General features: G+C 54.7%; 2 protein-coding genes across 3 annotated transcripts; both read left to right on the plus strand.

The window, feature by feature from the left end:
• Window positions 1-100: 100 nt before the first annotated feature.
• On the plus strand, window positions 101-14935 carry LOC129212935 (histidine--tRNA ligase, cytoplasmic). Its single transcript, XM_054842167.1, has 13 exons — window positions 101-228; window positions 1117-1206; window positions 3083-3202; window positions 3393-3488; window positions 4060-4185; window positions 6255-6362; window positions 7722-7820; window positions 10381-10474; window positions 10626-10753; window positions 10854-11096; window positions 12407-12523; window positions 13277-13423; window positions 14429-14935. The coding sequence occupies exons 1-13, from the start codon at window positions 151-153 to the stop codon at window positions 14486-14488; spliced, it is 1506 nt and encodes a 501-aa protein (XP_054698142.1). The 5' UTR covers window positions 101-150; the 3' UTR covers window positions 14489-14935.
• Window positions 14936-15308: 373 nt separating this feature from the next.
• Window positions 15309-19393, plus strand: DND1 (DND microRNA-mediated repression inhibitor 1). 2 transcript variants are annotated; one of them, XM_054842172.1, is made up of 5 exons: window positions 15309-15465; window positions 16671-16788; window positions 16909-17370; window positions 18095-18493; window positions 18757-19393. In XM_054842172.1, exons 1-5 carry the CDS (start codon window positions 15382-15384, stop codon window positions 18771-18773), a joined length of 1080 nt encoding a protein of 359 aa, XP_054698147.1. In that variant the 5' UTR covers window positions 15309-15381; the 3' UTR covers window positions 18774-19393. The 2 variants fall into 2 exon arrangements, with proteins under 2 accessions (XP_054698147.1, XP_054698146.1); XM_054842171.1 differs by having other exon boundaries at window positions 18095-19393.
• The last annotated feature ends 2427 nt before the right edge of the window (window positions 19394-21820 follow it).

Here is a 21820-nt window from a genome sequence, read left to right on the forward strand (position 1 = left end):
CTGAGGCGAGGTGAGGCGCGGCAGTGCGCAGGCGCCGGCCCGCTGCTGTGGCAACGTGCGGGAAGGGCACTGCGCAGGCGCGGCCCTGGTCCTGCGGCAGTGCGCAGGCGCGGTCGCGGTGCGGCGGCAGTGCGCAGGCGCGGGCCGGCAATGGCGGAGGAGGCGGCGGTGCGGGCGCAGGCGGAGGCGGTGCGGCGGCTCAAGCAGGATAAGGCCGATCCCGACGAGGTGCTGCTTGCCGGGCAAGGGGTTGGTGGGGCTTCGGGGGTGGAGCTGGGGAGGGAGGGGCTCGGAGGTTGCTGGGAATGGGGAGCTGGGGGAGGACCAGTATGACTGGAAGCGGGGGTGCTGGAAGACTGGTGTGACTGGGAGTGGGGGTGCTGGTGCTGGTCTGGGGAGAGGGGGCTGGGGCATTGGGGGTGTTGGGAGCGGGAAGGGGGGCTTGGGGGGAATTGGGGGTGCTGGGCTGGAGAGAGGGCTGCTGAGGTGATTGGGGTGCGGTTGGGGTTGCTGGGTTAGGGGGAGGGGGTTGTAGGCAACTGGGAGAACTGGTGTAGGTGTTGCTGGGCTGGTGGTATTGGGAAGAGGGGTGTTGGGGAGGATGGGAGTACTGGACTGGGGTGGAGAGTGGAGGGGCTGAGGCACCTGGGGAGACTGGGAGTGGGAACTGGTGATACTGGTGTTAGATTGCAGAGAAGGGTGCTTGGGGGTGTTGGGTTGGGAGGAGGATGCTGGGAGCGTCGATGCCGGGGTGCGTGTGGCAGTAGCTGGCAGTGCTGGGCCTGGGGGTGCTGTGGCAGCTGGTAGGACTGGAGGCGTGGGGACTGGGCGGGCAGATGCTGAGGGTGATGGAGGGCCTGGGAGTCAGAGAATGGTGGAGGTGTTGGGGGTGCTGAGATTGGGTGCTTGTAGCTGGAGTGGGGGGTACCAGAGCGAGGCAGGGAGTGCCCCTCTGCTTGCTGTGGGACACTGGGAATAGCAGATGTATTGAGGCTTAAGCTATTGGATGGGCTGGGGAACCTGAGTGTACTGGGAATGCTGAGGCTGCAGGTATTGAGGAAGGCCTGTGGGCTGGGCCTGGCAGGAAGGCTTACCCCCAGCTCCCTTCCTCCCCAGATCGCAAAGGAGGTGGCGAAGCTGCTGGAGATGAAGGCTCAACTGGGAGGAGATGAGGGGAAACACAAATTTGTGCTCAAGACCCCGAAGGTAACATCCCCCAGCACACGCACTCATGTGTCTCTGTATGCACGACCTACTCCAATGTGCACACACAGCACCTCCCCACACCTGTGTGTCCAAAATCTCAGCACAGACTTGCCTGTCTTTGTTCTCATTTCCATTTCCCTTTTTGCTTTTAGCAGAAGGGGAGAGAGGAGTGGAAACATCCCTGACAGCATCCGACCCAGATACCCTCCTAACTTTAAGGTTTTCTGGTGCTTTTGTGACAAGCCAACCACTAACTGGTGGGGTCAGGAAATTAAATTCCCTTCTGGTCAAGCTTTATTGTAGCTGCCCAGTGTGAGAGGTCTCATATCTGCCTGGATTGCGCTATTTGAAGTAAGGTCATGACTTGCATCATCCCGATGAGTTTAGGGCTAGGACTCTACAGCTCTTGTAGCACTAACCCCACTAGTACCTGCAGACATTGGCTCTCACAAATCAAGGATCCTCAAGCAGGTCCTGTTCCCCGTTAACCTGGACAGAGCGGATGAAGCTGCTGGTAGGTCGGGTGAGCAGGGAGTGCTGCGAAGTGCAGTGTGTGAGGCTCGTTGTGAGGGAATGGCAAGGCGTAAGCCGGCCAAAGAAAACCAGATGCCCAGCAGTGCTTGCCGGGAATGTTCAGCACATGTTGAAATGTGGGGAGCAAGAAAGGTCTCGTGGCTTTTGGTCTTAGTCTGTGAGGGTGAGTAACCCCATTTACTGAGCAGGTCTGGCCAGCTGCCGACATTTCTGTGTCCGTTTGCAGAAGGACCCTTTCTGCAGGAGTAGCTTTTCAGTCTCCAGGCCCTGGAGTATAGCGTCTGTAATGCAATTTATCCTGACGTTTTTTGTAACTTGGATCTTGCATCAGTAGCAGCTGACCAGAGACCTACTGCACTTCCATGCTGTGGCATGGAGACAGTTATGAATGTTGCTCACAAATAAACTGGGTTCTGTTAATGCTACTGGCTTAGGAAATGCCTCAAAACTGTCTCCCTTGTCCATTTCCTTTATTGTATGTTTTGGTAAATGTAATAGTGGTGCGAGACCTGGAAAGTGGAAGGGTATTTCAGTGTTTAAAGATGCGGAGAGAGGATTTTGCAGCTCTGTGAGTGCCAGGGAAGCACAGCTTGGGTTGCCAGCCTGTCTCAGACACGTCAGTGTACGGCTGAGAGCTGCTCTTCGCTGTGCGACCTGCAGGTGGGGTGTTACAAAGTCCCTGCTCTCTCTGCTTCTTCCTGCCTAACCGCCAGTCCTTAGAAAATGAAAGTGGGAGGTCTAGGTCTAGTTAATTAACAGTGATTTATGTGTTGCTGAGAGCCTAAAGGCGGTCATTGAAATATTCAATGACTCTTAATAGTCAAGAAATTAAAAGGCAGCCCATCCTGGTGAACAGTAGATGGGCACGTCACAAGTATCGCACTTTGACAATATGATTTCTCTCCATGTGTGTTTGGAAGTTGTAGAGCTGCTGCTTGTTCCACAGCTTCAAAGCATGCCTGTCCCCTGATTCCACCTCTCGGGGTGGCTCGTTGTGCAAGAATCTGGCTACAATGTTTGAGTTGGAGCTGTGGACAGATCCTAGCTGTGCTGTCATCCTTGGAAGTTCTGAACTCTGGATGTTGGAGCTGTGTTAGCTCCTCTGTTTCCTGCATGGTGAAACTCCTGAGTCAGACCACGGCATGGCTGAGCTGTGTCCTGACGTTTTCCAGGATTATTTGGTGCTGCTTTTTACCCCCTCTCTGAATATCTGGTGTCTGGACCTGATCTCTCTGGCTTTTGTTAGCAGTATGATAGCTTCTTCACATCACCTCTCACGTTTGTCTCCAATGCATGCCTCTAACCCAACATCTCCTTTGCTCTTTCCCTTACCTCACCCCAGGGCACACGGGACTACAGCCCCAAGCAAATGGCCATTCGTGAGAGAGTCTTCAACGCGATCATCACCTGCTTCAAGCGCCACGGAGCAGAAGTCATTGATACGCCAGTGTTTGAGCTGAAGGTGAGTGAGGACACAGCAAGTTGGCTAAGCTGATGAGGATCTGCAATTGAAAGCTTGCAATGTGTTGAGGGTTGAGTTTTCTTTTTCCATCTCCTGGGTGTCCTCCCTTTCTCTCATTGTTTTCTGTGTGCTCTAGGGCTGATCCCCTGTCACTGAAGATGCTGTTTGTTCTTGTGTCCTTTTGTTGTAGGAGACGCTGACAGGGAAATACGGTGAAGACTCGAAGCTCATCTATGATCTGAAAGATCAAGGAGGAGAACTGCTGTCCCTGCGTTATGACCTGACAGTATCCTGCCACAGCCAGTGCTGAGGGGTCTTATCACCTTTGCTGCCCTCCTTTTGGGGCAGCGCTGTCCAGAGGGCAAGAGAGGAGGAGGAAGGACAGTCTCTTGGCTCTTACCCTGCGCCAACAAGGAGAACGTGAGCAGGCAGTGTAGTTCAGTGGGTGCAGAACCCTTGTTCAGTTATTTACTGTGTGTTGCTTCTGTTTGGCGAAGTAACACTTGTATGCGGGGGTAAGGAAGATCTGGCTTGAGTGGGGTTTCTCCTACAGGAGGGTACCCAGACTAGGCTGCTGCAGGATCCAGCCCACGAGCCTGAGATCCAGCCTAAGGTGGCGTTGGAATATATCTGTAGGGACACTTAACGGCAGCATGTGTGGGCAGTGTCTTGGACAGTTGTGGAGGCCCTGGGGAGCTGTGGCAAGTCCAGCCATCCCTTAGCAGTTGCTTTGCCCCATGGGTGTGCGCCACACTGTGCTGGGTGTGGGGGAGATAGTGAGGACCCAGTGCTGCCTGTGACTGATAACTGGGTGGGGTGATCCCTCCCTGTTCCCATCCTTAACCCTCCCGTCTCAGGTGCCTTTTGCTCGCTATTTGGCGATGAACAAGATCACCAACATTAAGCGCTACCACATCGCTAAGGTCTACAGACGAGACAACCCGGCCATGACCAGGGGCCGCTACAGGGAGTTCTACCAGTGTGTGAGTTTGGCTGTTGACAGGGACACTGCTGAGTGAGGCTGTAGGCTGGGCAGCGCTTGTGGGGATGTAGCACCATAAAAACGTAGGACCAAAGGCTGCGTTACCCTGCGGCGGCCTTCCCTGTGGCTGTGGAAACCCTTAGCGTGCCCTTACGGGTGTGAAAAAAACAGCTTGAGCGTGGGAGAGTGAGGATGATGGCTGTGACACAGGGTGCTAGTGTATCAGGGAACTTTGTAATGCAGCCCGCAGATGCCCCAGGTATCTGGCCTGCTCTGCACTGTGGAGGAGGGCAGCACCTTGCTCCATGCCACAGTGCTTGCCAGCCTGGTAGGGAGGAAATATTTCCTTCTGATCCCAAATCTGGCAACAGTCGAACTCCTGGCTGTGTTAGTGGGACACACGAACCAGGCGAGTGACTCAGCTGTAGCATATGCTACTTCTGTTCCATGCTTAGTCAATCTTTATTTCAAAGGAAGGGAAAAACCCAGAGGCCAAATAGCAGAACAGGTAAGAAAGCAATTTCCTTAGTGACTTTCTCAGATGAGTGTGGTAGCCCTAAGGAATGGCTTTGTTCTGCTGTACTAACGCAGTCCCCAGGGCCTCGTATTGCAAACAAATTCCTGTTTGAGAATATTCCTGTTTCATCATACAACCTTCCAGCTCCAGCTTGGTAAATTCCCATTTCCAGACAACTTGAGGTCTTTCCCTGCTATCTCATCTGAAAGATTGTTCCAAGATCTCACTCCTAGGATAGCTAGAAATAGTGTTCTAATATCCAGGCTAAACTTATGTCTGATAGTTTACTTCTTGTGCAAGTGCAGCTGTTTAAATGGTAGCTGTCATCACTTGATACGGATTCTTCCCCTTTCCCAGATAAACATTTGGGAAAATTTTCCCCTCCTCAGGTCATGTAAATCAAGCTCTGTTACCTTCTCTCCCTGGAGATGCTTTGCTTCTTTGCTCAGCCTAGTAGCTTTTTCTTCATCTTTTCTTAAATATAATTCACCAGCCCTTGGTTGGGTTTTTTCAGTGAGATTTCACCTGTGCCACGTACAGTGGTAGTGGCACTTTCCTGACTCTACCAGACCTTGCCCAACTTCTGTGGGGATTGCATCAGCCTTTTTTGCACTCAGCTGATCGGGGATTAACTGATGTGATCTCATCTCTTTCCTCCTCCATTGCCCCAATTTATTTTGGAAGCTTGGTGAAGTCATGTTGAAATTTACCCACTTAATTAAAATTATTCTTGTACTCAGAATTTCATTGAAGACTTTGCATTTGGGGATTCATAAAGGAGAGTCAAATAAGAGGTCTCTTGTTGCTTCTGTGTTTTATTTCTCTCTGAATATTGATACTGTCTTTGCTATTTTCCAGTCACAGGTACCAGCCTCTTAAAAAATCTTCCTGTTGGGTTTTAGTTCTACGTGCTAGTTCATCTGGTAATCTCTGGTGGATGCCACTCAGGCTTTCTGATTTCTTTTTCTGTCTTGGCAGTTGAAACTTTTTGGTTTTGCCTCATTTGAGATTGCTTCTCTTGTATCCTTCCCTGATCATTTACTTGATGAGCATATGTATTAAAAAAAAGAACATCCTAAGAATCAAGGCATTTGGCATTTAGGTCATACCAAATAATAAGTAGTTTTCTCCTCCCCTTTCTGGGTCCTTTGTTCTGTTTATTTACTGATGATGATCGCTTTACTGTCTCCTTTCTGTTGCTTTTCAAGGATCTCTGTTTCAAAGTGTATCACACAGTAAACTGCTGTGTCAGAGGCAGGGAGCAGGTCACATACCTCCAGAAGCAGAATGGCTTCTCGCAAACTGCACTGGCCCCAACATAGTATACAAACTCTTTGCAATGCAATGGACACGAGAGCACTGCTGCCTTCAATGAAAGAGGGTCATAACCCACATCCTGTCCCTTCTGAATCCTGTTGGTGAGGGCTCGTGCTCCCTTACGTCCCATTTCTGTTACCTTTTGTAAGCAAACAGCTGTTTAACAGAGTTGAAGCTGTATTGTTGCAGCCACGCCAGCGGTGCTGAATTATTCACTGCCTTTTCCTGTGCCCCAGGATTTTGACATCGCCGGGCAGTTCGACCCGATGATTCCCGATGCCGAGTGCCTGAAGATCGTGCACGAGATCCTGAGTGACCTGCAGCTCGGGGACTTTCTCATTAAGGTGAGACCAGGCGGGTTTCTATGTGCCATGGTGGGAAGCAGTGGTCATTGTTCCTGTGGTTTTACGCAGCAGCACCTGATCCCACTTTAACACCCATAAGCCCTGATAGAGAAGTTCGTCCCAACTCTCTGCCTCCTCATGGTGTATGTGCTAAAAGGCTGGGCCTCCGCTCAGACTTGCCTTTAGCTGGAACGCGGGGAGGTTTCCTGAGGCTGCAGTTAGCAGAGTTCTCTCTAGCACTAACCACAGTCCCCTGCAAAACTTCCAGTGGCAACCCACCAGGTGACTGCCGTGTTCGCTGCCTGCAGTAAAACAGGCTCTGGCCCAGGATCCCTGCCCTTGTCCCAGCTCCCGATGGCCCCTTAGTAGGGACATCTGCTCAGTGCAGTGTTGTCTGCAGACTCCTGCCTTCCCACCAAGTCCTTTCTGGGGCTAAGGCCTCTTCCAGAAGAGGAGTCATACCCTACTGTAGCTTGAGTGTCAAAACACCTCTGTTATCGTGGTGGTGGTGGCAGCAAATGGTGCTGGGTGTGCAGGTCAGGATGGGGAAGGGTGTACAGCGGTAGGAGTGCCTGACGGTACAGGAGGGTGGTGGGTCCCCAAGAGGCACTTAGAGCTGGGTCGTTGCTGGGCTTAGCAGGGGAGGTGAGCAGTGCGGACTGGGTGTTGCGCTCCTACGTGCATCCCCCACTGGGAAGGGGGGCAGTGACCTGCCCTTGAACCTGTCTGGGATGAGCTGAAGAGCTGTGCACAGGAACTGCCTGTCTGGCTACTGTGTGTTTGGGCAGTGGTGAAAGCGGATGCTTTTGAGGATAAGAAGGCAGCCCTGCAATGGGGAACAGCAGAATGACCAGCCTGTGGTTATGCTTGTCCTCTGTGAGCCACTGTCTGGTTCATGTTGACGCTGGAGGATTATAAACTCCTGAGCAATCTTTGTTTCTGTGTAATTTAATTGTAGGTGTTCTCACTACCCATGGAAATGTTGAATCCAGCTGAGCCTTTGGCCTCAATTACCTACTATTACAGAGCAGAATTAAACTATGGAATTCACTATACTATCAAAAAAAAAATCATTAGTGAGGTTTTAACATAATCAGATGTCCCTTTGTTCTTATACTGAGAGAGCAGGGTAAGGCACCGAATTCATCTCCTTTAGTCCATGGTCTGTTCCTGAGCTGTTTTTACGTGTGTACATGAGAGGGCTCATAGGCCCCCTTGGTTCTTCTTCTCTGTTGCAAAAAATCTTGGCGGACATCTGCTAGTTTCTCTTCCATGCTTAAAACTAGAGGGGAGAGAAACTGGACACAGCTGAAGCATCTGTTTGAGTTCATAGTTAATGACTTGCTCCCTCTCCCCCAGGTCAACGATCGGCGCATCCTTGATGGGATGTTTGCAGTTTGTGGTGTCCCAGACAGCAAGTTCCGAACGATCTGCTCCAGTGTTGACAAACTGGATAAGGTACGGGCTGGAGCCCTGGGCTGCAACTGCTGCTGCTGGAGTTTCAGTGAGTCTCTGTCCATCTGGGCTGCTCTTACTGTGAGAACTAGCTGGAAAATGCTGATAAATATAGAGTTGTTCTTGTTTCCCCCTTTCTCTGGAGGGGAGGCACGCAGGGCACAGCAGTCACATAGGAAAACTGGATCCTGTGCTTTCTTCTCCAGTATTCCACAAGGTCCTGACAAATGGAAAGGAGGGAGGGAAAAATGCTCTTCACGTGGGAGGTTCAACATCCCAAACCTTAGCTTTCTTAAGGTGCTGCTACTTTTGAACCAGGATCTTGAAAACCTGCCCCCAGACTGGGCGGGGGCATTGAAAAACCTTTTCAAATGCATCAGGTTTGGTTGGGTGGTGTGAGGAGTCACAGTTGTGTCCTGGAATCATAGAACAGCCCAGCTTGGAAGGGATCTCGAAAGATCATCCAATCCAACATTTACTAAAATTTCAGACCTCAGTTGCAAGGTGAACGTGACATAAATGGTAAATCTCTGTGGTAATGCAGGAGTAGAGAAGCACAATCATAATTTATAGTCTGTAATCAGTCTGTAAGGCAGTTAGCTTGCAGGTGACAGGGCTGAGTTAAATGGAAATCCATAGGTGAGTAGGCTGCCAGAGTTGTGGTGTTGCCCAGGTCCCTATTCATAAGTACTGTCCTGCAAGCTGGTGCTATTCTTGATTGGCGATGCGATGTCTAGTATCCCTGCTGAGGACACGGAGTCTGCAGCACGTGCGTGTTGCTGGCCAGGCTGTTTCAGCGTGATCCGGGCACCACTGGACAGAAGTGTGTGCTTCTGGCTGTTTGTGGGACCCTCAGGAGGTGGTGAGGAGCAGCAGGGAGACAGCAGAGAAGCGAGGTGGACGTGTATGGATGAGGTTTCTATATTTTACCAGGAAATAGAGAAAAGTATTCAGAGTGAGAAGGAGTAAGAGATGAAAAACACAGACCTGAAAAATAACCCCAGCAGCACATTTCTGCCTCCTGAGCAGGGGAAGGCTGGTTTGTCTGGCATTGCGCTGCATGTCTTCACACTCATCTGTGCCTGCCATTGGTGCAAGCATGTTTTGCGAGGAACAGGGCTCCTTGGGGCTGGCCTGGACTGTGCAGCATTCTCGCAGGGTCACAGGGACAACATGCTGCTCGGTGCCATATCATCTCTTCTCCTGGTCACTTCATTCACACCTCTGCTGATTTAGGCATGTAGTACAGGTACTTTTGTAAAATGTGCTGTGTGTTGACATCGCTGTTTGTACAGCTTACTCAGGTTTGGGGTGACACAGAAAAGCCCCCTCTACATGCAGCTGCTCCTGTAAGACACAAGGCAGGAGGTACCTACAGGTTTGTGCTCAGCAAGTCGCCTCGAGCACTGGCTGTTGTGAAGGTCTCTGAGGGATTCAGGACCTTATGTGGCCCTTTGGGAGGAGGGAAAGGTGCCAGTGTAGGTACAACTTTTTATTTGCAAGTGATTGTCTTGACTGTAGGCCCTAGTCAGATAAAACATGCTGCAGATCTGTCTATAAACGTGTATACAAGTGCTCCACTAACAGCTAAGGAAGATCTGAAAACTCAGTTTTCTTGGCTCGGGATCCGAAGTAGAATCTGGAGGTGAATTTCTGTGTGTGTTGAGAGTCACATGGGGGACACTGTGCGCTGACTGCTTAAAGGAGTGCTCCTAACCTTCCTGTGAAACCCTGGTAAACAAAGTGGCCTTGTATCTTGTCTCACATGTTCACGTTGCTTTGTTCAAGGATGAACTGCGTTTTCCTTTGGAGGTCTCATCTGATGGTTGAATGAAGCCAACTAGAGGAAGGCGCACTTAAAGTCCTGTTAGCAGTGAGATCTATTGCAAAGGCAGGACCAAAGTGTAGGTTTTGGGGCTGTGTATGCATGGAAAAGCAATAGGAAGGGAGAACTGGGCTTTGTTAGAATGGGATAATTTGTTTTCATACTGAAATGCTGTGATTTATTGCAGTGCAGCTGGATGTGATTAAGACTCTGGTTCTCTTTGACTCCTTGGTCAGTGTATTCTGCTTGCTTTGGTGTTTGCATTACCCAGCCATCTCCTCACACCTTTCCAGGTGGTAGGCATGACCACCAACACTTTCTTGACTGGTGTTTATGACTAAGCACCTAACCAGGGAAACCACAGCAGCAAGACATCTCTCAAACTTGGTGCTTTTACAGACAGATGTTTAGTTCTGGCCAGAAATCAAAACCAAAGTATTTGTCCTGGAGCTTCTAGTTTTTGGGCAGCTTTGCTGACTGCAGGGTTGGGATGCAAACAGATTGTGCAGAGGTATAGGAAATGGAGTTATGACCACATGACCATGCTCTGAGATCTCTGATGTGCTGCTTCTCTCATGCACCTCTTAACCACACTGACACTGATGAGGTTGTGCTGTGTAAAGATCTGTTGAGAGCAGATATGTCTGTTCATCTGTACTGGGCAGAACCACCAGAGACCTTCCGCAGGAGAGACCACATCCCTGGAGCAGTGGCTGATGTTCTTCTCTCTCCTTGCAGATGCCGTGGGAAGAAGTGAGGAGCGAGATGGTAGGAGAGAAGGGGCTCTCTCCCGAGGCTGCGGATCGCATCGGGGAGTATGTCCAGCTTCACGGTGAGCACTGTGGGGCCGAGCCCTTGGCCTTGTTCTTCCAGGCCAGGCAGGGCCAGTGACAGAGGGGTGCAAGGCACGTACACGGCTGGCCGGGCCCACCGTTGCAGGTGCTGCTGCACTGGCAGACCTGAGGCACGGCTCGTTCCCGCAGGTGGCCTGGACCTGGTCGAGCGGCTTCTCCAGGACCCAAAGCTGTCCCAGAACAAGCTGGCCAAGGAGGGTCTGGGGGACATGAAGCTGCTGTTTGAGTACCTGACGCTGTTTGGCATCGCAGGGAAGGTGAGGAGATGCAGAGGCAGGAGGGGGTGCTGCCCTCGTGGCCGGGCAGCCTGGGTCCCCCGAGCATGCCCAGTGACGGGGTGTCCCTTGTGTCCTACAGATCTCTTTTGACCTGAGCCTGGCGCGGGGTCTGGACTATTACACGGGGGTGATCTTTGAGGCTGTCCTGCTGCAGCAGGAGAACGACCACGTGGAGGAGCCAGTCAGCGTTGGGAGCGTGGCTGGAGGCGGTCGCTACGACGGGCTGGTGGGGATGTTTGATCCCAAGGGACGGAAGGTGCCCTGCGTGGGGGTCAGCATTGGGATCGAGCGGATCTTCTCCATCCTGGAGCAGAGAGTAGAGGTAAGTGCCTTTGTTGTTCAACTAAGCATGGAAAAAGAGCAAGGATTGACATCTTTCTCACATACCCCCAGTCCAGCAGATGCTGAAGTGAGTCTTCCTTGCTGCAGTCTTTGATGGAGAAGCCACCTAGCCCTCTACTGTGCTCTGCAGCAGGAGTCAGAACCAGGACATAATCTCCAATTTTCCCTGGCTTGGGAGATGATCCCTGGGGCTCCCACTGGAGACAAGACCCCTGTTCCAGCAGCCCCCAGACATGGCTTGTCCAGCTGGAGGGGGCACTTTAACTCTCAGCAGTACCAGGTTCCCAGGTCAAGTGCCTTAGTGTTCTGCACTGCATTAGGCATCCATGTGACCCCACGCTCTCCTTGGTGAGATGGCACTGCTCTGCAAGGCTGGCAGGGAGACAGCAGCCTCGCACATCTACCCGTCCTGCCCAAGGCACGACAGAGACCAGACAGGGATCAGATGTCCCAGGGCAGGGAGTGCAGTGCTTCTGGGGGTTTCCCAGATACCTTTTTCCTATTTCCTCCTCCTCAGAGTTGCTGTACCAATGTGTTGTCCTCCATCCCAATCAATGGGTGTTAAATAAGTCTTTGTAGGCTCCCAAAACACTGCCGCACATTTCCCTCCCCCGGAGGCCTGTTATGGGGAGTTGTCTGTTGGCAGCCAGACACAACCAGGATTCCTATGTGGAAAGTGAATTCTTCCCCCACCACCTCCAGTCCTGGCCAGGTTTGTTCCTCTGCAGGTGACCTTTTAAAGGCTTCTCCCTTCAGCGAAAGCAGTGGCAGGAAAATGCCACTTTGAGTATCCAGCATCTGCCATGGGAGCAGGTGGCTTCTGACAGCGCTGGAGCACCTCAGCTTGCTGCTGTTAATCAAACCCATAGTCACCAGCTCAGCAGTAGAGCAGGCAGCTGCCTCTATCCAGCTCCTGCTGGGCTTGCTGCTCCTGAGCCGCTTAGAGCAGATCTCTGGGAGGCCCTTAGGTGTAGAGGAACAGTCTCTAGGCAGAAGCTGGCAGGGAAATTGCTCATTCTCAGCACATCCTCCAGTCTGCGTGCATCTGCAGCGCAGGAGGGAGGTTGTGTTAAGTCCCCATCGTGGAACGATGGCAGAAGATGAGATTCTGCTCCAGGATGGGGTCGGTGGGGCCTCCCTGACTCTCATGAGTTTATGCTGTTCATCCCACTAAGCCTGATCCTCTTCACCACTGAATTGATGGGCCTGGGGTGGTGACCCATCCTGCTCATGGGGTGTCAGATATCTCTGTATGTCCCTGGCATCGTTCGAGTCTTGTCCTCTCTCTAGGCCTCTGAGGAAAAGATCAGGACAACAGACACACAGGTGCTGGTGGCCTCTGCCCAAAAGAAGCTCCTTGAAGAGCGGCTGAAGCTCATCTCTGAGCTGTGGGATGCTGGAATCAAGGTATGACGAGGTGATGGCAAAGTCAGGAGCTGCTTTGTCCACTCTGTGCCAGGAATGGACCAGATCTGGCTTTGCTTTGGGAGGAAGGAGTCATAAAGAGAAGGTGGGCAGCAGACTGCCTTCCTGAGTGGAACCTGTCTCTTCTCAGTGTCTCGAATCAGGTGTTCTCCAGGAAGGGCTGGGCAGCAGCATGACTGTTAGCCTGGTAACACTGCAGGGGCTGCTCTGTGTCTGTTATCTGAAGAGAGATGCCCAAAGCAGCCAACACTCCAGCCCCTGCTATGTGGCAGCTGGGATACCATGCTGCTTCCAGCAAAAAGCAAAAAGCACTGCTGATCCTTGCAAGGAGGGGAGAGTGGGGCCAGAGAGGGGCCTGTGCCGTGTCTTCCGCAGGCCAAAGGCACGCAGTGTGGCAGGGCCCCGCTCACTGCCTGCTGCGGGCAGACTCCCTTGGTGGCTGAGTGGAGAAGGGTTGGGTGCTCTGTCGGACTCCTGACCATGTAGGGCCACCACAGGTGTCAGCCCTGATCTGACACAGACTAGAGCTAATGACCTGGTGCTTTCCCAGGATAAATAGTGCCTTGTGAGTACCTTTGAGTTGGGCTGTGTTACTCATTGGCCATAATGCCCATCTTCTCCCCCACCACACTCAGCAGACAGCAATTAGCAGACTGGTCCAGCAGTGCCTGGTTGAGGGGGTGCAGAAAAACAGGCCAGTGCTGATCACGGTGGTGTGTTCTGGTTCTCTTCCAGGCAGAAATGCTGTACAAGAAGAACCCCAAACTGCTGAATCAGCTGCAGTACTGCGAGGACACGGGCATCCCTCTTGTTGCCATTGTGGGTGAGCAGGAGCTCAAGGATGGAGTCGTCAAGCTGCGGGTCGTGGCAACCAGGGAGGAGGTGAGGCCTGTGGTGGCTTGGTGTGAGGGATTGGCTGCTTGACCCTTCATCCCAGCTCAGGCCAGCCCTCCGGACCCATCCGGACCCAGGTCTGCAGCAGTGCCCTCAGGTTGTACGTGGCAAGGTGGCTTTACCGGCCCATGTTTTGAGCATAGTGTCCAAAGGGGAGATCAGAGGAATAAGGCGCTTCCACCTGATGCGAAAAGCCTCTAAGGCTTAACAAAGCTGCAGAAGGTGCAGCAGAAGGTGTGGCGAGGGGAAGGCAGAGGGGCCAGGGCTGGCAGCCTTGATGTGAGGCTTTGGGACTGATGGTGGTGGCCTTGTGGGTGCACTTTTGGAGACCAGGTGAGGTCTCCGTTTCCTCAGCTCCTCTTGACTTGCTGTGGAGCACATGCCCTGGTGTCAGTTTGCTACCAAGCCTCTGTAACAGGTCCTCAGGGTTTTATACATTGGCTTCATCATTAGATCTTTTCAAGCAGTGGTCTCTTCAGTAACACCCCACGTTCCAGTTCCTCACACCATGCGGTTTCCTGGAAGTGTGGAGCACCGTTGTCTCCAGCTCTGGAGAGTTTCCCATCCTGTGGCTTCCTTGAACTCCTAGCTGTTCTTGGTTCAGGAGCCTGGAACATAGAGGGGTGATTCAGTGGGCTGTGTGGCCGCTCATGCTTTCCGTCCAGAGCACGGGACTACGCTGAAGGTCCTGTAGGTGCCCTCTTGGAATGAGTGGTCTTGGCTTTGGAACCAGTAGAAAAAAGAGTGGAAAGAACTCTCATGACCAGGCAGGAGAGGGCTCAGCAGGGTTGCAGGCAGGTGCTTGCTCTCACAGGTTCAGCTCCATGTGTGCTGCTTGATCCCCATAGAGGGACTGGGGACTGCATCACGGTGCGATCTCCTGAGACACAAGGCCACGAATGCGGTGTGGGCCATCCTTCTGGGACATAGAAGGTCGCGCTATGCCAAGCTGCTTGCGTTGTATTGAAGCAACTTTGTGCTCCCCCTGTGTAGGTCAACGTTCGCAGGGAGAGCTTGGTTGAGGAGATCAGGATGCGAACGAGCCAGCCTTAAACCCCTTCCGGACCCGTCTACTCTGTTGGATTCTGGCTGACAGATTTCCTCCTGTAAATGCCTTCGCCAGGCCTGTAGCAGTGGGTGTGGAGTTGGGGGGGCCTTTGAAAGCTGTATTTATTCTTGTCTCGTGCCCTCCCCTTTCCCGGCGGGAGCAGAGAAGCTGTACGGACTCCTGTGACATGCCCTGGCCCTCGCATGTGTCGCTGGAAAGATGTTTTGCAAATGGCTCTGGCAAATGCCGGCCTCCCGTCTGCCATCACTGCGGTGACACGTGCAGCCCTGTGCTGTCAGCAGACCCCAGGGTCTTGGCTGCAGCTTCTTGTTCCTGTCACTTTGAATAAACATCCCGCCCCGTCTCTCTGCTCTGGCTGCAGGGAGGTGACCTTATCCCAAGCAAAATGTAAAGGCGCTGCTCCCAGAAACACAATAAATCTGTCTCTCCTACTCCGTGACTCCTGTCCCTACTTTCTGCCTGGGGCAGGGATTTGCTTACCTGCCTTGCTGAGTGGGAGCTGTTTTTTAAATGTCATGGTGGACAGTTCTTCAGCTGCCGTGCTCCCTCCTCGCCTCCGGATCCCACCGCTGCTGTCGACCCCTGCAAAGCCCCCACCAGTCAGGCCGGGGCTCCCCACGCAGCCCCCGTGGGCTCCCTGTGCCCCGTGAAACATCTCCCTGTGGGTGACTTGGGGTACTCTTTGTCCCCAGCTCCCCTCGCTGCTGACCCACGCATCTCCCCCCAGCTTCGTGCCCCAAACCAGGCAGGTTTTTAAACCCACGCGTGGAAAACCCGCGGGAGCGGAGCGCTGTGGGGTCGCTGCTCCCCGGCGGCGGGGCGGGCGCTACCGGCGGGTCCCCCCTCGCCCCGCCCGGGGCGGAGCAGCCGCGGCGCGATGGGCGGAGCGGCGGCGCTGGAACCTTCCAGAGCCCAGCCCGGGCAGTCGGGAGCGGGAGGAGCGGCCGCGATGGAGGACGAGGTGGGCGCCGTCGGGGGCTGGGCCGGGGGCCGCGGCGGGCGGGAGACCTCGGCGCGGCCCTTCCCGGGGCTGGGGGGGGACACGGAGGGACTCTTGGGGTCCCCCGGGGCCGTCAGACGGAGACCGGCGCCCCCGGGGCCCGTCTCGGTGCGTTACCTCGTCGCGGTGCACGGCGGCGGGCAGCGCCGGAGCCGAGCCCGGTCCCATCCCGCCCCTTCCCCCGCGGTGAGCTGGAGCTGGCGGCCCCGGTGCCCCGCGGAGCCTGTGGCGGTGGTGATGAGCCCCGTTAGCGCCTCATGGGCGGCGGCTGCGGGCTTACCTGGGCTCCGCTGGGGAGGAGCCGGGTCCTGCCTCCCCCGAGGCCCAGGCGCTTCCCTGCCCCGTGTGCGTGTCCCCTCGTACCGGGGGCAGGAGGTGCCCTGTGCTGGGACTCGGCCGTGGGATCTGCAGAGCCACGGCAGGAGGCTCTGTGGTGTGCGTGGCTGGTCTTTCTGCACCCTCTCAGCCGAGATTTCCCCTATATGGGTCCCCACCTTCATCCAAAGGAGTTCTCTGCTCTCTGAAAAGATGGAAATAGAAAGGTGCCACGACCTGGTGATGTATCTGGAGATGCACCAGGCAGAGGTGCAGCCAAACTGCATTTTAGCCTGAGCTAGGCTTAATCCCACTCAGTGTACAGTTTCAGAGGCCCTAATGAGACTTCACAGTGCTTAATGAGCTAAAACCTGATGATGTTACCACATGGATGGTGTCTCCAGAAGCCTGAGGAGGTGCTAGTAGAAGACTTGTCTGTCTTGGGGTCCCAACCTGCCTGGGATCTCGTGATGTGATGGGTCACCTTGACTCTGTGCTCCAGCCCCCTCTTGCAGTGCCAGCCAGCCGCTGCCTGTATTTTGGCTTTCAAAGCCGTTGCAGGTATCCATAGGGGAACACTTGGTGACCTTGTGCTCTACCAAATTTGCTGGACTTAGTCACGTGGAGCAGGTTTGGACAGTGGGCAGGGTAGTCCTTTGGATGCGCAGCGTTGAGGGGCTGCTCAGGTTTCCTGAGGACAGAGGGGTTCAGCGTTTGCTCCTCCATCTGCTGGCTGGTGCTAGGCCTTGTAGTTGTTTCATGAGGTTGGGATGCCCTCAGTTGGGAGGGTTTTTTTGGCTCTTTGGGAGGCTCTTTGCCCAGACGAGCACCAACATCATCTCCCTCCTCAGATGTGGACCAACAGTATCAACCAGGCCAATAAGATGGCCCTGCTTGCCTGGGCAAAAGAAACTGGCATCAACCTGGTGCAGATCAACGGGCAGAGGCGATATGGCGGCCCCCCCCCAGGTACGTGAGAAGAGCATCTCAGTGCTGTGGTGCCTTGGGAACATGGCATGTAGGGTGCCCGGCAGACACAGAGGCGAGGTGGGTCTCACCTGCATGCACCGTGTCATTGTGTGCCTGCAGGTTGGGTGGGTGACCCCCCGCCAGCTGGCACAGAGGTGTTCATCGGTAAGCTGCCGCAGGACATGTATGAGAACACATTGATCCCGCTCTTCCAGAGCGTGGGGAAGCTCTATGAGTTTCGCCTCATGATGACCTTCAGTGGGCTCAATCGGGGTTTTGCCTACGCCAAGTACAGCAACCGGCGTGGCGCCAAGGAAGCTATCGTTGCGTTCAACAACTTCGAGGTGCGGAAGGGCTGTGCCATCATGGTGTGCAAGAGCACGGAGAAGTGTGAGCTGAGCATGGATGGCCTGGCCACCTCAGTGAGCCGGCGGGAGCTGGAGGCCGTGCTGCGGCAGGTCACGGAGGGGGTCCTCAGCGTCACCCTGTATGCCAGCCCCTGCCAGAAACGGGCCCAGCTTGCTGTGCTGAAATACAGCTCGCACCGGGCTGCCGCCATGGCCAAGAAAACCCTGATGGAAGGTAAGTGGGAGGTCCGTGGTACTGTGGGATGCTGCTTGGGCTGGTCTTCCTGGTAACTCTAAGGAAGGACTGATCCCACCTCCAGACTTGGCTGCAAGGTGACTTCAGCCTTGAGATGTCCCTCGTTCTCTCCCTGCATCCCATGGGAGGCCAGCTGTCCTCAGTGGGGTGATCCCCAGCAGTCCTTGTGCACACCTCGTGGTGGTGGGGTAAAGGGACTGCTGGAGGTCCTCAGGCAGCTGCCTGCTAAGAGCAGGAGCATTACCAGTACCAGTCCAGGGCATCCAGAGCTTTGACCAAGTTATTAAACCCTCCTGATGGAGATGCCCTACCCCTCAGTGCCCTGTCCCATGATTGCACTGCCCTCCGATGGGACACGTTTCACAGACATCCAACTGGAACCTCCAGACTCCTGATTTGTACCCATTTCTGCCCCAGCTGAGAAGCATCTGGCTTTGATGTCTTTGCACCTGTCCCTAAAGGCAGGCTGCACCTAAAATCCCCAGAGCTTTGCAGGCCTGAGCCCACCTTGATAGCAAAAGGAGATGGAGAAGCAACTACCCTGCGGCTGCGTGAGGGGTGGAGGCAGTTCGTGCACTGTGGGTCGGTGCCAAACCACCCGTGGGGGTCACTGTGCCAGATGCTGGGCGACAGGGTGGGATGGGGTGATGTTGGAGGGCTGGTCCATGTGCATCTCCTGCCAGCTGCTGCCGGTCTCTCCCAGGGAACATGAGGCTCGGTGGGGTGGAGATGAGTGTGGACTGGCTGAACTCTGATCTGAAGCAGAAACTGCAGTCGTGCGAGGAGAAGCCATCATCCAGAAAGGTGCAAGGGGGCAAGTGCCTGGGGGTCCCCAAGCACTCACCCCTGTCTCCGGTGCTGCACAATGTGCTGGACCGCCTGAACACCCTGTGCCGGAGGCAGCACTTGGGGACACCCCTGTTCCTCACCAAGTGCGTCCAGGCAAACCCCAACGGGTGGCAGCGGTTCTGGTGCCGGGTGGTGATCCCAGGGTGCCCCATGCCCTTCAGTGGGTTCACATGGGTCCGGCAGGATGGGCCAGGCAGGAGCGGGCACGAGGAGGCGAAGGTTGTGCTGGCGTTGCAGGTTCTCTGCATGCTAGGTGAGTCCTCGCGTGGTGTCGGTGCCACCCCAAAGTCTTGGAGCGTCTGTTGGGAGTGCGGAGCTGTGGTGCTTCTAGTGCATTGAGGGACTCAGCCTGGCAGACAGCTGAAACACTGTCACCCCCCCACCAGATGTGACCCTGGTGGCTCTGAGCTCTGGGTGGGATTCCTGGTTGGATGCAGAGGATGCAAGGGGAGGGGGTTTTGGGGTGCCGCTCCCTGCAGCACCGCACAGAGCCTGACGCTTACCTCTCTGCTGCAGGATGCCAGCTGATGTAGGCAGTCGTTCTGCCCGAACCATGAGTTGAACCTGAGCCTTGGTGCTGCTGGCTGCAGGAGCAGTGTGCGAGCCCTGCTGGGGACCTGGTCCTGTTCCAGCTTTGCTTTGAGTTTGTTTGGGTTTGTTTTGAGAGCCGACTGTGGAGGATGGGGCTGCTGGCCTGATTGGTGACAGCTGCCCTGTCCCCTGGCTGGCCTTTGGGGAGAGTTCTGGTTTTTGGGGATATACCTGCCCAGTTTGACTTAAGTTGGTTTGTGTTGCTCTGCTGTGGTGGAGGGGCCCGGTGCAGGTCTTGGGAGAAGAAGCAGCTGCTTGGAGAGACTGCCAGCATCAGCTGGGGAGGCAGAGGGGACCTTGGGGACTGGCCTGGGCTCACCGGGGGACCATGCATGGCTTCAGCTGGCATGCCTGGTTCCTGAGAAATGGCCTCCATTGAGGACAGGGCTGTACACAGGGACCGTCCTGGTGGATGGGGGACGTCCCGTGGGCTGGTGGAGCTGCTTTTTAACAAGGGGAGTGTCTGTGGGCTCTGGGAGGTGCAGGGCTGTTTGCGCTGCGGGGAAGCAGCCGTGGGGTTACTGGCTGTCTCAGGACCAGGAGGTCCAACCGCACACTGTTCACTTGGTATTAAAGTAGTCTGGAAAGCATCATCTTGTGTGATGTCATCTTTTGCTTCTGCATCCTCAGCTCCCTGCTTGTCCAGCACCAACTCTGCACTCTCCCGCTACACCAGGAAGCCTGTCTTCTTCTGTGGCAGGAGAAGAGAGTGGTGGGACTTGGATCCATCCTGTATCCTCCAGGCTCTGGAGCCCTGAAGGCAGCAGCCCCTGGCACCCAGAGCTTCGTGGCCCCAGCTTCTCACTGAGGTCTGTCTTACTGCCTTTGGGTATGCCCCACGCTCCTCTGAGCACCTCTTGATGCACCCTCAGAGATCTTTGGATGCACCTCTGCAACGTTGTAGCACCTTTCTGCTCTTCTCTGGGGCCTCTGAGTGCTTTTCAGCATGTCCAGTGGTCTATGAGTAGTTTCTGATGAGCACCGTGGGCTTCCAGGTTCATTTCGGGGCACAACTGGGTGCCTCCAAGCAGGTAGTTCTCATAGTCCCTTCTGTGCAAAGGACCCGAGTGCCTTGCTGTTAGCCCCCAGTGGCCTTCAGGGGCCTTATTGTGCTCACTAGGGTCCACAGCGCATTTTGGTGCACCTAAGGGGACTCCATGTGTCTTTCCATGCTGCCCAGGTGCCTCCAGGTGCCTTGCAGTGCAACACCAGGAGACTCTGAAGTGCCTTTACGTGTCCTCCAAGGGCCATTCTGTGCTTAGCACCAGTCAACCAGTGCCTTTTGAAGTGCCCCAAAGGCCTCCCAGAGCATGAGGATGTGGCCCATGGGGCTCTGAGTCCATTTGGTGCAGCTCAAATGGCCCTGTGCACCTATCTCTGCTTCCCAGAACTCTACCAGTATCTTCTGACACACATCTGGACCCTCCAGCTCCCTTTGGCAGCACCCAAGTGACATCTTTGTTCCTTTTGGATGCACCCAAAGGAATCCTCCAAGAGCCTTTTGGTGCACCCTCAGGTACCTCCAAGTGCCTTTTTGTACTCCCCGGAGGTCTGCACATCACTCCTGATGTGCACCAGGACCTTCACCATCTGTCTGTGCAGCTGCAAGAGTGTCCGAGTAAATTTTGGTGTCTTCAAAGTGCTTCTCGTTGCACTGCAGGGGCTCTAACGTGCCTTTTCTTGTGACAGCCTCCTCTGTGACTTCTATGGGCCGTCCTGTGCCCTGCGAAGGTCTACTAGTGCCTTTTGAGGCACTCCAGAGGTCTCTAGGGCTATGCTGGCCCTGGGGATGTGTCCCAGCCTTGGTGTGGCTCAGGACCACATGGGAGATCACAATTACCCAGAAGCAGGGCTGGAGGAAGGGTCACCCCAGCTCACAAAGCAGCCAAGTCTTTTAATGAGACACGAGCCTGGCCTGAGTGCCGTGAAGAACGGAACACGCCCCCCCCGCCTCGGGAATGCCATCCATCTGCATCCACAGTCAGCAGCACCACCACCAGATCTTCACAGCTGTCTTAAGATGTATCTACAGAAACATCATATCTTCATCATCTTCACGGGAGGAGCCTGGACATAGAACTGCACAATGGTGCTGGTGGTGGTGAAGGGGTGGCAGTGCCTGATCCTCTTGCTTCAGGTTTCCACCTGAAGCACAAGCCATCAAGAGCCCGGGGCACCAGCTTGGTGCTCATAGTCCACCTCCTGGAAGAACACCTGAGGGGAGCTGCCATGGGTGGGAAGCGGGGCTGAGAGCAGCCCTGGACCACAGGTACCAGTGCAGATGACAATGACAAGGTTGTTGACACAGGTTGCGTAGGGTTTTGAGGCAATGGTGAGCAGGCTGAGCAAGGTCTCAGGAGGAAAGCATCCAGGAGATCTTCAGTGCCAACACAATGTCCAGCCAGTCCTTCAAGATGCAGCACAGGTGGACAATGGAGAGGAGGCAAGATGGAAACCAGCCCAGTCACGGCAGGATGATAGTCCCAGAGACACAACTGCCAGGCCTCAGAAGGCACTGGGGACCTGTTCCAAGCCTTGATGCTGGGGAGCACCAGTGGCTTGTGGCTCTGACCACCCCAGGTGTGCACTGCCTGTACCTCTCAGCTGAGTCAGTGGAGTGGGACAGGGCCTGCACGATCTTGTCCTTCTTCACCCTGAGGGTGATGTCTGTCTTGCCGATGGGGATGCTGGATGACTCCTTGGGCCAAGAGGGAAAGCTGAGCTCTGCTGGGTCCTGGTGTGTAAATCCTCCACTTGCTGCTGCTGTGAGGTGGAGCTGCAGAGATCAGGCTGCTCATCACTTACGTGACTGAAGAACCACCGCAGGCACGGGAACAACCCAGCTCAACTGTTCCTTCCCACCCCTGCCAAGTCAGTACCTTGTATTTGGAGGGTGAAGCCCAACACCATGAGCTTTTTGCCCATGATGCTGTTGAAGAGGCAGGCAATGATGCGGCTGCACTGGCACTCGAGGACCTGGCAGGACGTG

The sequence above is a fragment of the Grus americana genome, chromosome 14 (assembly GCF_028858705.1).
Source record: "Grus americana isolate bGruAme1 chromosome 14, bGruAme1.mat, whole genome shotgun sequence".
NCBI classification, from domain to species: Eukaryota; Metazoa; Chordata; class Aves; order Gruiformes; family Gruidae; genus Grus; species Grus americana.